Here is a 14,026-nt window from a genome sequence, read left to right as displayed (position 1 = left end):
ATGGCATTTTTAGAAAAGATGTATTTTGAGACTGGTGATTTGGTATAATAATAACCTTTAATCAAAACTTTTATCACAACAGATAATTAATGAAGTCCCTGATTGACTCGCACAAATGTGACAGTCGAAACAGTGCACAGAATTAATTTTGATTGTAATGAACTGTCATTAAAACTGATGAAAGGGGCCTGAGTAAAACAGTAAAAATACATCTAGTAATAAAAAAAAAAATGGCACTTATGGAATGCGAATATTCAAATATTAAAGTGCTTGGATTTTTAGCATGTTTTGGCAAATAAATTACAATACCACATTAAGAAAATAGATGGCAACTGAAATGTGTATAATGCGTCTCATTCTCTATAGTAAAATAGACCTGTTGTAAGATTGCTCAAGCAAGTTGCAGTGCAAACTGTAGTATATTTGACTGATTTAGCACATAATTATGCATACATGTAATACATGTATAACTGTGTGACAGCATGCAGGGAAATGAGGTAATGAACGTGTATGGATGAGATTGATTGTTTGATCCCTGCACTGCACAGTGTGAGGCTCTCAAGCACGTTTCAATATAATGTTTGTAATTTCTGAACGGCTTGCAATTCTCATTGGAATGCCATAATAACCAGTTCCAGGGGTCACGTAGACCATAGTGTGTTCAGAGACCCGGTAGAGTCCACAGAAAAATGGATTCATCAGGAATGCCAGGATGGTGAGGGGGAACAGCTGACCAGCGTGTGTGTGACCTACACAAATGCAAAATTGCATTTTGAGTCCAGGAGAAGACAGAAATTAAGCTTCAGCAGCATACTCCTGCATTTTCACGTTACAAAATAATTGAATTGATATTTACATACCTGAAAGTACCAGACTGATGTCTGGCCGTTGCTGGAGGGCCTGTTTGGCAGCATGAGGCTGATGTGCAAGAAGAATAATAGGACTCTCTGCACTGCAGCCACTGAGAGCTTTCTCAACATCCATGCCATGGCCTGGGTATCTTTAACCAAAGCAACATCATGAACATGTTCCCAGTACAAGGCACATAATATACATCAGATTTGTATGTATTCAAATGAGCCAGACAATGACATGACTGTGGACTGACCGAAGCATGCGGGCCTCGAGGTCATCAATGCCAGCAAGGCAAATCCAGTCTTGCGTATGTTCAGGACGGAACACTTTTGCATGGCTGTTATGAAGAGCCTGAATCCCCATTGAGTGCAAGAGCTCAAACCAGCCTTCAACATCGGCAGTGTAGTAGTCATGATTGCCTGAAAGTCGCACCAAAATGAACGTGAAGGTGTGCATAGAATGTTCATTTACAACAAGTTCACACATCCATATAATAAACAGAGTAAAGGTTATGCGTATTTGGCGTGCTGTCCAAGGGGAGGATTCCGAGCTAGGAATTTTGGCCTGAACCCAGAACACAGCTCCCTCCCCAACCTCCCACAGGTTAGGATAGGAATAGTTGTAAGTGCGGAGATAAGGTGATGGAGGGATGCTGGAAAACTGTCACGGAAAAGATGCAAGTCTATACACCCCTTATTTTGTTAACTTGGTTGATTACTGATTGTGCTCCTCTCATATTAATTAGGTTAATTATCTGAACTTGCTCCTCCCTAAATGTCATCTAAATGCATTTATGTTTGCACAAATCAGTCATGATCCAGCTTCACCAACAGAAGAAGCGAATATAAGGTTTTTTTTAATGAATCTTTTCAAATTGCTTTTCCTAATGTGCTAGTTAGCAAGTTTCATGATAAATGCAGATAAAGTTTACCATCTCTCAGAGAACTGCTGGTCACCCCATGGAGGAGAGGGGCGGGGTGAGCAGAGCTCCATTAGCATTTAAAGGGGCATGCAATGAAACTCTCGCAATGAACAGAACTGTTTTTGACAGGGTAAAAAGGGTGGTGTTGTTTTTTCCACTATTGAGAAATTTTAACCAAAGTATGTTATAGAACTTTCATTAAGACCCTAAAGAATCATATCAACTTGTGGAAAATGGGCATCCGATGACCCCTATAATAAAACGTCATGTATAAAACAGTTACTAAGACAGACCTGTAGCAAAATAGGAGCCCAGTCGAGCCTTCATCTGTCCCAGTGGTTCTGCAGCGCTCCTCAATCGAGTCACCTGAGAGTCAGTCAGATCACCGACAATCACCACCACATCTACAGCAACAAACACAAGGAGTAAAATTCAATATCAGGTACATGTTAAAGGGATAGTCCACCCAAAAAATTTAAATTCTGGCATCATTTGCATGTAGTTACAAACCTGTAATACTCACTTTGTTCTGTTGCACAAAAATATTTAGATGTTTTTTTAAATACAGTGTAAGTAAATGGGAATGATACAGTTTGGTTACCAACACTTTTAGCAATATCTTTATGTTCAACAGAAGAAAGACAGTCATTCAGGTTTGAAATGGCACACAAGGGAGAGTAAAAGATGACACAATTTTCATTTTTGGGTGTGCTATCCGTTTAACACGTTAAAGATTACACTGATACCATATAATTGTAATTACCTGGGTTCAGCTCATTCACCATAGTCACAATGCGCTGCAGTTTGGAGCGGCCTATTGTAGGTCCCAGATGTATGTCAGACAGAAGCACCAACCTGAGCCCGTTCAATGACTCAGGGAGCTTCTCTACTGGGATCTCCACCTCAATAACTCGTGGAGGCTGGGCTGCATTTACCAACCCATACACTGCCAGTATTGCTGTTAATATCATTGCCAACACTATATGACTGACTGATCCGCTAGCGACCACATCCTCTCCTCCTCGGCTGCGGGAGAGAAGCCTGCGAAGGCGAGTAAGGCAGCCAAAAACAAACAGGAAGAACAGTAGGATGACATAAATGCCCAAACAGGAGAAACTCAGCAATGATAACCAGTGTGGCTCAGTGTCCACGAGGAAAAACAAGCATAGGTAGCTCCCGTGCACCAGAGAAAGAAACAGCAGGACAAGAAGACGCCAACATCTCTGCGGGACAGAAGGTGCCCCTCTGGGTCCGCACAGCCGCCGCACCACGCGCTTCCATATGTAGAGAGAGCCGAGGAGCAGCAGGGAGTTGATGAAGAGGACAAACTGAACGCGAAACAACAAAGCGCGAGTGTTTTTGTCCACCCGCTCTGAGATTAATGTTCTGGATAAAAGCATTGAGAAAAAAACAACTCCAGATGCGATTCCTACTTTCCCCTCGGCGGAGAGGCGCCCAAATCCAAACATACTGACCGTCATGTGCTCGGTCTCTGACCCCGGCACAGTCTGTTACAACTATACTGCATTCATTCTTATGACAGCACGGTATAACTTATAAGAACGATGAAAGAGCTCCTCGTACCTGTCAATTGATTTGAGTCATTCTCTTAACTGGGACATGGGAGAGAACAACAAAACTACTTCCGCAGACAAAGACGTGTGATGGCTGCTATGATAACAACATGAAGAATACTGCTGCGGTTCGCGGTTTCCTACTAGAAAGAGTATACAGCTACACACTCAAGCTTTGTAAACGTCCACTGCACAATTCGCGATCGTGTAAACAAATGAAACATGAACACGTCGGTCTTTTGACAGCGTCTCTGTCTGCGGTAATATCATTGGCTCGTTACAGTACAGAGGCGTGGCTAATGTGACGCTCTTAATTCTGATTGGAAAGGATCTCAACGTTATTAACACGAATATTTTGAGTAATGTAGGCCTATTAGGTTGCAACTTTCTTAGTACATTAAAACACATTTCCTACTAGTTTGTGGTTTTGTAATCATTGTTCAGTGTCTTACTTAAAACTTGTATCACCTAAGAATGAGCTGTTTGCTACATTTATAACCAATGTTTGTTACATTTTTGTAACATTTAACTAACACTCAATTTCTGTTCTTTTTTTTCTTTTTCATTTCTTCTTTTTTCAGTGACAAATGTTTAGGCCTACATGTAACACAGCATTTATATTTTAGGAATGGGGTCCCTCACAATGTGATCATCTATGATGACCACAAAACCAGTCATAAGGGTCAATTTAGTGAAATTGAGATTTATACATCATCTGAAAGCTGAATAAATACGCTTTCCATTGCTTGATGTATGGTTTGTTTGGAGGGGACATTATGGCTGAGATACAACTATTTGAAAATCTGGAATCTGAGGGTGAAAAAAAAAATATTGAGAAAATCGACTTTAAAGTTGTCCAAATGAAGTTCAATGTATACTACTAATCAAAAATTACGTTTTGATATATTTATGGTAGGAAATTTACAAAATATCTTCATGGAACATGGTCTTTATTTAATATCCTAATGATTTTTGGCATAAAAGAAAAATCGATCATTTTGACCCATGCAATGTTAGCTATTGTTACAAATATACCCGTGCTACTTATGACTACTTTTGTCATCCAGGGTCATATATCTGAATGCTCTTGGCATCAATAAGTTTGGACTAAAGCAGAGAGCACACACCTACATTTTTTAATGCTCATAAGCATAACACCTTGTGTGTAGGAGACTTTTAGTCCTGTAACAGTCAGAATTCTGCAAATGTGTGCTTTGGTAACGGTAACGGCAATAAGCTGCTCTGTTCTTACAATTTAGGCATTCTATTATTTTATATCTTGTGGTGTATTTAGTGTACGTGAGCTATTACAGATTTTAAAGTTTTTGTACAACATGGTGTATCCTGCATGGATGCTAAATAAATTAGAACTCAAACATCCTTTTATTTCATCAATAATCACAACAAATGCGGGAATACACGATATAATTGTATTCTTTATTATTTTAGAACACAGTGTCACAGCACATATTACAGACTTTCATTTGCAGCAGTGTGTGTCACACGATTTTTCCTTGTCCTTGCACGCGCTCTCGCAGCCCTTCTTGTCCTTACTGCATTCAGATGGACAACTGCCGCAACCTACCGGGTCGAAAACAGGGAAATCATTTTATTCTGCAGAATTCTGGGTGAAGTGATGTTTAATAACCCAAAGCGTTAGTTATCCGACTCACTTTTCTTGTTATGTGCGCATTTGCAGTTGGTGCATTTGCAGTTTTGCCCGCAGTTACAAGATCCAGCTGCAACACAGACAGATGTTCTTACATTTCCCGGAGATGCGTGCGCGTGTCACTGTATTTTCTTGCTAAAATTACTTAGAATTGCATATATTTGGTTTATATACTTACATTTAGAACAGTCACACTGGTCCATTTTGGCACTTTGGTTTCCAACGAATGTATGATGCTTTCGTGGAAAAATCTGTCTGGTACAAATAAATGGAATCGCTCGTTCGTGCGTCACAATCACGTGGGAACGTCATGTGTGAGCGCGCTGATGGATGGACTTGGGACCTCACTCAGTATTATGTAGGCATCAGACAAATATAAAAGGAAAGCCTGGCATTATTCTCATCTGTCACACTGATCTTATTTTATGTAACTGCTACAATCATATACGCAGCCCAGTTCTTGATAACTGCAGGTTAAACTAGAGTAACCATGTTAAAGGAGGGACAAACCAGTACACAGACAGTAGTTGGTGCTAAAGTGTTTTCTTTTTTTAATGTAAACATTTGATTGGTCGGTCAGAAGACTAAACCTAGTAGTTACAGTGCAGTATTACCCCAAGGGAGGAAAGAGGACATTCAGTGCACCAAAAAAAATCCATCCACAGCAGAGAAAGAGGAAAATAAATCTGGGTTAAGTAACAGGTCATGGTTGAATAAAGAGTGTGCATGCATCACACACGCATCTGTACACACTCTCACACATCATTATGTCATCAGTTAAAGAGAGTGAGTTAAAAAGAAGCAATAGCTCATTTGTTCAGTAATTCAGTTATATATGAATCTGAAAGACTGTCTTAATATTTACGCTGTTCTCCATCTAAAGTCTGTAAGCTAGTTCGTTTGTATTCATAGTCCGACACTGATAGGGTGCACAAAGTGTGGGGAGATACAAAATATGTAAATACATGCGCTTATAGTTATATAAATAAATAAATAAACTACATAATAATATATACAGAAATAAACAACTGAAATTATTTGGAACTATTTGTGCTCATGTTGAGTGAGAATGTTGTCAACATCACACTTTGTAAGAGGCTTCATTCGCTGAAAGGCATTTTATGTCAGCCTGAAGCCAGTGAGCACAGCCCCAAAGAGGGTCGATGCCAGGTCCCCAACAACTTTGGCTTAAAGAGCTGCCCCTGGACAACATTCAGTTTCTGAAATGACATTCAGCTCTTCTAAACGATTCACCATTTAACTTGCTCACAGTCACTCAATATTTTTTAGATTTTAAGCCTGCAAGAGTCACTGATCCTTCTGGGTATTTGAGATCGCTTTAGTTTAGGATCATGCCAGCACTTGGAAGTCTCTTACACAGCAGAGAACCTTTGTGTGTTATCACCTGACAAACACTCTCACTCGTTGTGACTTGCACTCACACACATGCTCTCATGCTTAAAGCATCTATGCCCGGCCAAACGCTCATCTTTACTCTATACATGCACACCCATACGGTATTTACTCCAGCAAAATGTACTAACAAACTTTAAAGGAAAATAAGGGACAAATATTCTGAACAAAAGACAAAAATTGACAGAGTGAAATGAAATAAGGGAGTGCCTTGGCCAAAGTCACAGGTTCAGTCCATTGTTACCATTTGGAAGGGCAACAAGCGGAGTCGGAGCTCAGTAGAGGCCACAACCACGCAGGTTATTGGCGATGATGATGTCAGTGACAGCATCAAAGACCACTTGGATGTTTCCTGTGTCTGTAGCGCAGGTTAGATGACAGTAGATCTCTTTATTAGGGGAGCGGTTCTTACTTTCAAACTGACCCTGTATATACGCTGCCGCCGCGTCGAATGTATTTGGGCCTACAGGAAAGATGATGAGATGGACTGAGTTTTTCTGAGCCTTTTTTATATCGGTAAATTTCTTACATACATGTGTGCATAGCTTTTGTACCTGTGTATTCTGGGAAGCAGATAGACAGTGGAGATTTCACAATCTTTTCTCCAAAAAGGTCCTTCTTATTAAGGAAAAGGATGATGGATGTGTCAACAAAGAACTTATTGTTACATATAGAGTCAAAGAGCATCAGAGACTCATGCATACGGTTCTGCAGAGAAGAGAGAGAAAATATTGAATCAAACACATTTGTAATTTTTTCAAACTGCATAATAACCATGAGCATTTAAATTCTGCTAGCTTGTTAAATCTATATTATATTACATTCTATTATATTAATTTATAATATACATATATGTACCATTTTTTGTAAATGTGTGTGTAAAATTTATCATTTTAAATTTATATAACACATCAAATCATTTATAATATACATATATATACCATTATAAATCTACATATAAACGTGTGTGTGTGTGTGTATGTATGTATGTAGATGTGTATATATACAGTCATGGCCAAAAATATTGGCACCCATGGTAAATATGATCAAAGAAGGCTGTGAAAATTAATCTGCACTGTTAATCCTTTTGATCTTTTATTAAAAAAATTCACAAAAATCTAACCTTTCATTGGAGAATAAGAATTTAAAATGGGGAGAAATATCATTATGAAATACATGTTTTTCTCTAATACACATTGGCCACAATTAACGGCACCATTTTATTCAATACTTTTTGAAACCTCCATTTGCCAGTTTAACAGCTCTACATTTTCTCCTATAATGCCTGATGAGGTTAGAGAACACCTGACAAGAGATCAGAGACCATTCCTTCATCCAGAATCACTCCAGACCCTTTAGAGTCCCAGCTCCATGTTGGTGCTTCTTCTCTTCAGTTCACCTCACTCATTTTCTACAGGGTTCAGGTCAGAGGACTGGAATGGCCAGCAGAAGATTGGTTTTGTGCTCAGTGACCCATTTTTGTGTTGTTTTAGAGGTTTGTGTTTGGATTATTGTCCGGTTGGAAGATCCAAACATGGCCCATTATAAGATTTCTAACAGAGTCAGTCACTTATTGATTTTCTTATCTGTTGGTATTTGATAGAATCCATGATGCCATGTGTCTAAACAAGATGTCCAGGACCTCCAGCAGAAATATAGGCCCACAACATCAAAAATACAACAGTATATTTCATTGTACACATGGGCTACTTTTTATCCCTGTGTTCACCAAACCCATCTTGAATGTTTGCTGCTAAAAAGTAAATTTTTGTAGTTTCATCTGACCATAGAAGCCAGTCCCACTTGAAGTTCCAGTCGTTTCTGATAACTGAATATGCTGGAGTTTGTTTTTGGATGAACGAGGAGAATTTTTCTTGAAACCCTCCCAAACAACATGTGGTGATGTAGGGTCTGTTTGACAATTTTTTAAAAGGTATTCTGACCCCGAGACTCAACTATTTTCTGCAATTCTCCAGCTGTGGTCCTTGGAGAGTCTGCACTCAAACCCTCCTTCTCACTGTGCATTAGGATGATATAGACACACGTCCTCTTCCAGGCAGTTTCATAACATTTTATGTTGATTGGAAATTCTTAATTATTGCCCCGATGGTGGAAATGGGGATTTTCACTGCTCTAGCTCTTTTCTTAAAGCCATTTCACTAATTTGTGAAGCTCAATTATCTATTGCTGCACATCAGAAATATATTAGCTGATATTTTTGGCCATGACTGTATTTTTATTTTTTTTAAATGTATTAAATTTATATATAATTTAAGCTTTATTCAATTCAATTTATTTATAATTAAAGCTGTCTAAATTATCAGGTGTAAGTCTAGGTGTAGTAGTTCACCGTGGTTTCGTCTTCATGGAGCATTTGGTCATATCCACTCATTGCCACACAGAAGATAATGGCTGTCACATCCTCAAAGCAGTGAATCCATTTTTTCCTCTCTGATCTCTGTCCCCCCACATCAAACAGCCTGGGGACGAAACATCACACACTCTCAGGACACATGCAAAGCCATGTACATGCATGTGTGCACATACACAAGAAACACAATGCATGTTAAGAAACAAAATAAGTCAACCAAAGATATCAGATTTGCACCGTCTAACATACTGATGAAGTGAATTAATAGAAATGATTTTCCAATTCCTTATGTCAATTACTTAAAAATAGACTTTGAGGACAATTATGCAGATCTTTTTCGATTTCTGCTGTTTAACATCTGAGTGCCTTTTCATTAAACAAAATATTCCCAATAAGATTTTTTTACATTTTCTAAATTCATTAAAAAAGTAATTAAATCATGTCAGATTTGCATTGTGCTTTTTACAATAAACACAGTTTCAAAGCAGCTTCACATATAGTCATACTAATGTCTTAAAATTTTAACTGAGCCGTTTTAGGACTGCGTGATTTGACAATATGTGTTGATAATTTGAATGATGAACCCGGTTTAGATTCAGCTGTATATATTTGCTTATTTTATGCAGACATCTAGTTTGATATGAATTTGATAAGGTATAATAGCATGCTTTTAGGAGGCCTGGAAAAATTCTCCCAAGAAATAATTAATTTAACTCACGTAAAAAAGAAACATAACTATTCGGTAGATACCTAAAGTGAAGGTTCTTGAAGGAAAAATTGGTCTCAACGATGCCAGTGGTTTTGACTCGGGTTCGAAGAATATCCTGTTCAGTGGGGAGGTAATCTGGAGATCCAATGCGCTGCAAACAGTCTAGGTAACTGAAACACAGAACACCCGTGTGCATTTTTAAATATGTATTATGATACGTAGGGTGACAGTGACATGCTCATTGCACCATCTCATGTGTGTATATCAGTGGGACTCACTATTGGGCAGAGTCGTTGAGCTGATACTCTCGTGAGCGGTTAAAGCAAGCTTGAGTTCCAGCATCACTCCACAGATGCATCATGGCAGCCAGCAGTTCTGTTGAATATGGCTCTGTGTCTTCCATACGACTGACCACATCAAACACCATCTTAGCATCTGCCTATTAACACACGCCAAATGTTGCAAACATCCTGTTAAATGCCTATAAGTGCAGAATGACACCCACTAAATGTGCATTGCATTGGCAACCACAATGATATTCTCTAATCAATGCACTAGGTGTCACTGTAGCTCAGTGCATCCTCTGAGAAGTGTGGTTTGGGTAATGCAAGGTGAGTTCAATCACCAGGAAAATCTAATGCAAACATTAAAGAACACTGCAAAGCAAAACAAGCGTACAGGTACATTAACAGTAGGCAAACTGTCCTGATGTTTTCTGCCTCCTTGTATTGTTGTATCAATCCAATTATATGATTTAAGTATTAAGATGTTTGAACAAAGGTAATACATAATAATACAAAAAACATAATACATACAGTTTAAATGTTTCAAGAAAAAAACAAAAAAATTTACTTTATTTGAATCTTTAAGAAAATCACACTTGCCACTTGCACTTCATTATCTCAAAGTCAGTTCACAAGAGCGTGTACATGTGATATACATACAGTTCTGTCCTTGTTTGCGTACTCTATACCAAGAGTTTCCATTGCTTTCAAGATGGTGGCGAGACTCTGAATGGTGTTGCTATAGACCACAGGTTTAAACTGCTTTACATCGTCTCCAGAGAACCCATCTTCATGGATAATCCTGACGCATACACACAACAGAGAATAGCCATTAAATGCACCATTCAAACACAACAGAACTGACATTATGTGTGTACATATATGCATAAGGCTGGAATATGTGGTGGCAAATGTAGTATGCTTAGCGATTATGCAACCATCATTCTTGTGCTTCTACCAAGTTGTTGGTCACCTTAATATTTTAAACCACAAGTTAAACTGTAACTATACAATAACTGTATAACAGTAATAAAAAAAGTTAAAGTGTAACTAGTAAGAGTGTATTTAAAACCTTAAAATATATCCTAGGTCTGAGATATAGTTGTGGGTGCTTTGAATTACAAAAACTGCAGTGATGCTGGCACAGTGAAATGAGTTTGATGTGCAAAATGATATTTAATAATACAACACAGCTGGTCAAAACTGCCATAAGAGTTTAAAATTGTTGTATGTGCATCCATTGTTATGAAAATGTAAGGTTAGGTGGCATAGACCTGGTAAGTCCGTTTAATGGGCGGATAACGCTAAACGAGACTGCAGGGATCAGGCACTAAAAGCCACCCATTAAGATTAATACAGAGAAAGATTCTAATGCCTCGCACACACACACACACAAACTCTCTCACAAGCACACACTGTCAGAGAACAAATTGAACACAAGGCCGTAATGCATAACATGGCACAACACAAATCCAGATTAAATGCACATGACAAAAACGTGAAACATTAAGGAACTCTGGAGCCCAAGCCGGCAGAGACAGCGGTGAGGTACACTGCACACATTCTACTAACATACACACACTCACTCACACACACACACACTCACTCAGCGCTGTCTCTTGGGGTGCGCTTGCGTTTCAGCACTACCACACACTGAACAGCGCGACACAAACACTTCCCAACCTTTAACCGTTTACAAGCATGGCTGAACCGAACCGAAAAGAAAAGGCACACAATCACGGAGTATGTTAAAACCCCGCACTTACTTCATCTGTTTGACGATGGTGCTCTTCCCCGACTCCCCTCCGCCTGCGGAGACACAGGCTGTGTCAGTGCTGTCACACACACACACACACACACACACACACACACACTTCCATTCCTGCAGCATCCTTATTCAATGCACTCCTTGTTGCAAAGCGGCCAGAAAGACCTCACGACTTACCCAGCAGCAGTAATTTGACTTCTTTGGCTGCACTTAGTCCGTCTTCCTTCAGGTTTTTCTCGATCGCTTTGCTCCGGTCCAGAGCCGCGCGCTCCTCCGCACTTAACGTGCATCCCATTGCAAGACCGAGAGTCGGGACGCGCGACAGCTGTAGCCCAAATATCCGTCTCTGTCCCACACTCTCTCCTCTCTCGCTTGCTCAGTCTGCCGATTGTTGCTAAAGCATCCGTCTCCGAATTGAGGTCAGGTACAGCCTCGCTCTCCGGCCTCTTGATTGGGAGGAGGTCGCAGCTCCTGCTCGCGCTCCGGATCGCGGGTGTCTATTGGGCGGCGGCACGAACTCATCTCATCCTGTAGTTCCCTTCTAATGCGCGAGGGGCAAACCCCTCTCATCGCGCTGACGTCACACGAGGAGCAGGGCTCGCGAACATCTGTTTTGTGTGCAGCCGAAATATAGCTGTAGCTCTGAGGCTGTTGGCGTATTGGATATGTCCCACGTTCTGCTAATTTTGATTTATTTCACGTTTTGTTGTATTATGGCAGGCCTATTTTAGTAGGAGGAGCCTTCTTCCACAGGGTGGCTGTTTCAGTAGCCTATGGTGATATGGGTGCCATTTTTGGATGTCCCTAATATTTTGTATTTCAATAAAAATAAAATCTTAATGATTTTTTTTCCCCACAAACCATGTTTTTAGTCTCTTTATTTTCATTTAACAATCATCATCGCACACCTGCAGGTTATAGATAGGTGCGTAATAAAAAAAAGACCAAGAAACTAAGAAACAAAAGAAAATCCAGCACACTACCAATAGGCCTACTTGCAAATGTATAAGAAACAGTTTTGGTAGTGAGCAGGATTCTCTTTTGTTTCTTAAAATTCAAATATTTAGCATACAAAGGCTGGAAATGTTCCAGTCCTCTAATTTGATTGGTTAGGAGTGCAGTTTCTCTTGCTTTTTTCGCTCACATACTTTGCTCCAGGCCAACTTTTAGCTTTTAGCTCACAATTCTGAAATATATATATATATATATATATATATATATATATATATATATATATATATATATATATATATATATATATATATATATATATATATATAAAGTCTTAACTGAAGTGCGAGATGTAAACTCAAGAGTTTCGAGGAAAAAAGCCACGATTGCTGAATGTAAATTCATAATTAAGAAGGAAAAAAGGAAAAATTGCAATTCCAAGACAAAGTTTGAATTTATAAATTTGATTTTTAAGATATAAACTTGCAATAAGTTTTTTTTTTATTACGTTGAATAAATAAGCTTCCATAGTGCATTGCTTGGCGATATGCAAAAACTAAATGCGTTGGCTTCTTTTGTTTGAAAAGATACAAATAAACCAATTTTTGTCTGCAACATAAATGAGTCAATTTCTTGGCAATAACTTGTGTACAGAACTATTATAAACACAATATTACAGCTGGCAATTGTGTGTAATTATATAATTCAATATTTTATTATATGAGTGTAGGAGAGATTTAAAAATGTCTCACCGAATCTCATTTGTGCAGTGATGCTTTTAAACATTACATTCATATTTAAGGAACTGGAAGATGCTTTAAAACAACTTAAAGTGCATTTAAGGTAAACATTTAAATATGTGCGTCCCTTGGAAATGAAATCCCTGTCCTTGGCATTGCAAGTGCCATGCTCTACCACCCAAGCTACATGAACATCTTTAACATTAGTAGAGGTTTAAAAAAAAACCTCTGCAGTAATGGAGCACAGATACACTAATATATAATACAAATATTCTCCCCTACATCCTCCCAATCTTACAGCTCTAAAAGATTCCTGTGGATTTCTCTAATGCCTAACTGCTGGCATATGAGCCAGATGTTCCGCTGCTGGATTTGAGATAGCAACACATAATAATGCTTTAAGAGTTTGTGCTTCAGCAAATGTTATATGGGTGAGATGCTTTGAAAAAGGAGTTTTAGTGTAAATCTCTGGAGATCTTAGGATGTCCTCACTCAAGATTTTAAAATGCATCATCATTTCACGCTTAGTGTTACTCTTTTGGCTTTCTGTTGTCAGTCAGAATGTCAGTGTTTGCACAGAAAAATATTGTGAATGTTTGTGACACAGAAGGGATAATGTACATATGCAAATAAATAAATGCATATACTTCTAGATAAAGATTAATATCTAACTGATTCATTGAAATGTGACCAGGGGGAGGGGAAAATGTAATACATAACTTCAGATTTGATTTCATGCCAAGCCCAGCAATAACTGCACCGGACTCTTC

The 14,026-nt window shown here is 38.8% G+C and overlaps 3 protein-coding genes across 3 annotated transcripts; all 3 read right to left on the bottom strand.

Moving 5' to 3' along the window:
- Positions 1-36: 36 nt before the first annotated feature.
- On the bottom strand, positions 37-3,604 carry LOC306881823 (transmembrane protein with metallophosphoesterase domain). The gene is made up of 5 exons (XM_079436130.1): positions 2,541-3,604; positions 2,071-2,181; positions 1,109-1,274; positions 861-1,000; positions 37-749 (listed from the first exon to the last, which is right to left on the bottom strand). Exons 1-5 carry the CDS (start codon positions 3,256-3,258, stop codon positions 559-561), a joined length of 1,326 nt encoding a protein of 441 aa, XP_079292256.1. The 5' UTR covers positions 3,259-3,604; the 3' UTR covers positions 37-558.
- A 1,165-nt stretch (positions 3,605-4,769) lies between these two features.
- LOC306879828 (uncharacterized protein) lies at positions 4,770-5,310 on the bottom strand. Its single transcript, XM_079433028.1, has 3 exons — positions 5,199-5,310; positions 5,025-5,090; positions 4,770-4,932 (listed from the first exon to the last, which is right to left on the bottom strand). The coding sequence occupies exons 1-3, from the start codon at positions 5,221-5,223 to the stop codon at positions 4,832-4,834; spliced, it is 192 nt and encodes a 63-aa protein (XP_079289154.1). The 5' UTR covers positions 5,224-5,310; the 3' UTR covers positions 4,770-4,831.
- A 239-nt stretch (positions 5,311-5,549) lies between these two features.
- Positions 5,550-12,064, bottom strand: LOC306880258 (guanine nucleotide-binding protein G(o) subunit alpha-like). Its single transcript, XM_079433675.1, has 8 exons — positions 11,743-12,064; positions 11,564-11,606; positions 10,458-10,599; positions 9,792-9,952; positions 9,555-9,683; positions 8,784-8,913; positions 6,988-7,141; positions 5,550-6,896 (listed from the first exon to the last, which is right to left on the bottom strand). The coding sequence occupies exons 1-8, from the start codon at positions 11,858-11,860 to the stop codon at positions 6,709-6,711; spliced, it is 1,065 nt and encodes a 354-aa protein (XP_079289801.1). The 5' UTR covers positions 11,861-12,064; the 3' UTR covers positions 5,550-6,708.
- Between the last annotated feature and the right edge of the window lie 1,962 nt (positions 12,065-14,026).

This window comes from Barbus barbus (genome assembly GCF_936440315.1).
Source record: "Barbus barbus genome assembly, chromosome: 2".
NCBI classification, from domain to species: domain Eukaryota; kingdom Metazoa; phylum Chordata; class Actinopteri; order Cypriniformes; family Cyprinidae; genus Barbus; species Barbus barbus.
Note: the sequence above shows the minus strand (reverse complement) of the source record. Positions and strands in the feature narration are given on the sequence as shown.

Excerpts from the sequence above, each read along its gene's own strand:
- LOC306881823 (XM_079436130.1), bottom strand. The coding sequence starts at position 3,258 with ATGACGGTCAGTATGTTTGGATTTGGGCGCCTCTCCGCCGAGGGGAAA. Across the intron at positions 2,182-2,540 it reads GGTGAATGAGCTGAACCCAG|ATGTGGTGGTGATTGTCGGT; the intron begins GTAATTACAATT and ends TTGTTGCTGTAG. Across the intron at positions 750-860 it reads CATCAGTCTGGTACTTTCAG|GTCACACACACGCTGGTCAG; the intron begins GTATGTAAATAT and ends GCATTTGTGTAG.
- LOC306880258 (XM_079433675.1), bottom strand. The coding sequence starts at position 11,860 with ATGGGATGCACGTTAAGTGCGGAGGAGCGCGCGGCTCTGGACCGGAGC. Across the intron at positions 11,607-11,742 it reads AGTCAAATTACTGCTGCTGG|GCGGAGGGGAGTCGGGGAAG; the intron begins GTAAGTCGTGAG and ends GTGTCTCCGCAG. Across the intron at positions 6,897-6,987 it reads CTGCTTCCCAGAATACACAG|GCCCAAATACATTCGACGCG; the intron begins GTACAAAAGCTA and ends TCTTTCCTGTAG.
- LOC306879828 (XM_079433028.1), bottom strand. The coding sequence starts at position 5,223 with ATGGACCAGTGTGACTGTTCTAAAT. Across the intron at positions 5,091-5,198 it reads CCAGTGTGACTGTTCTAAAT|CTGGATCTTGTAACTGCGGG; the intron begins GTAAGTATATAA and ends TCTGTGTTGCAG. Across the intron at positions 4,933-5,024 it reads ATGCGCACATAACAAGAAAA|GTTGCGGCAGTTGTCCATCT; the intron begins GTGAGTCGGATA and ends TCGACCCGGTAG.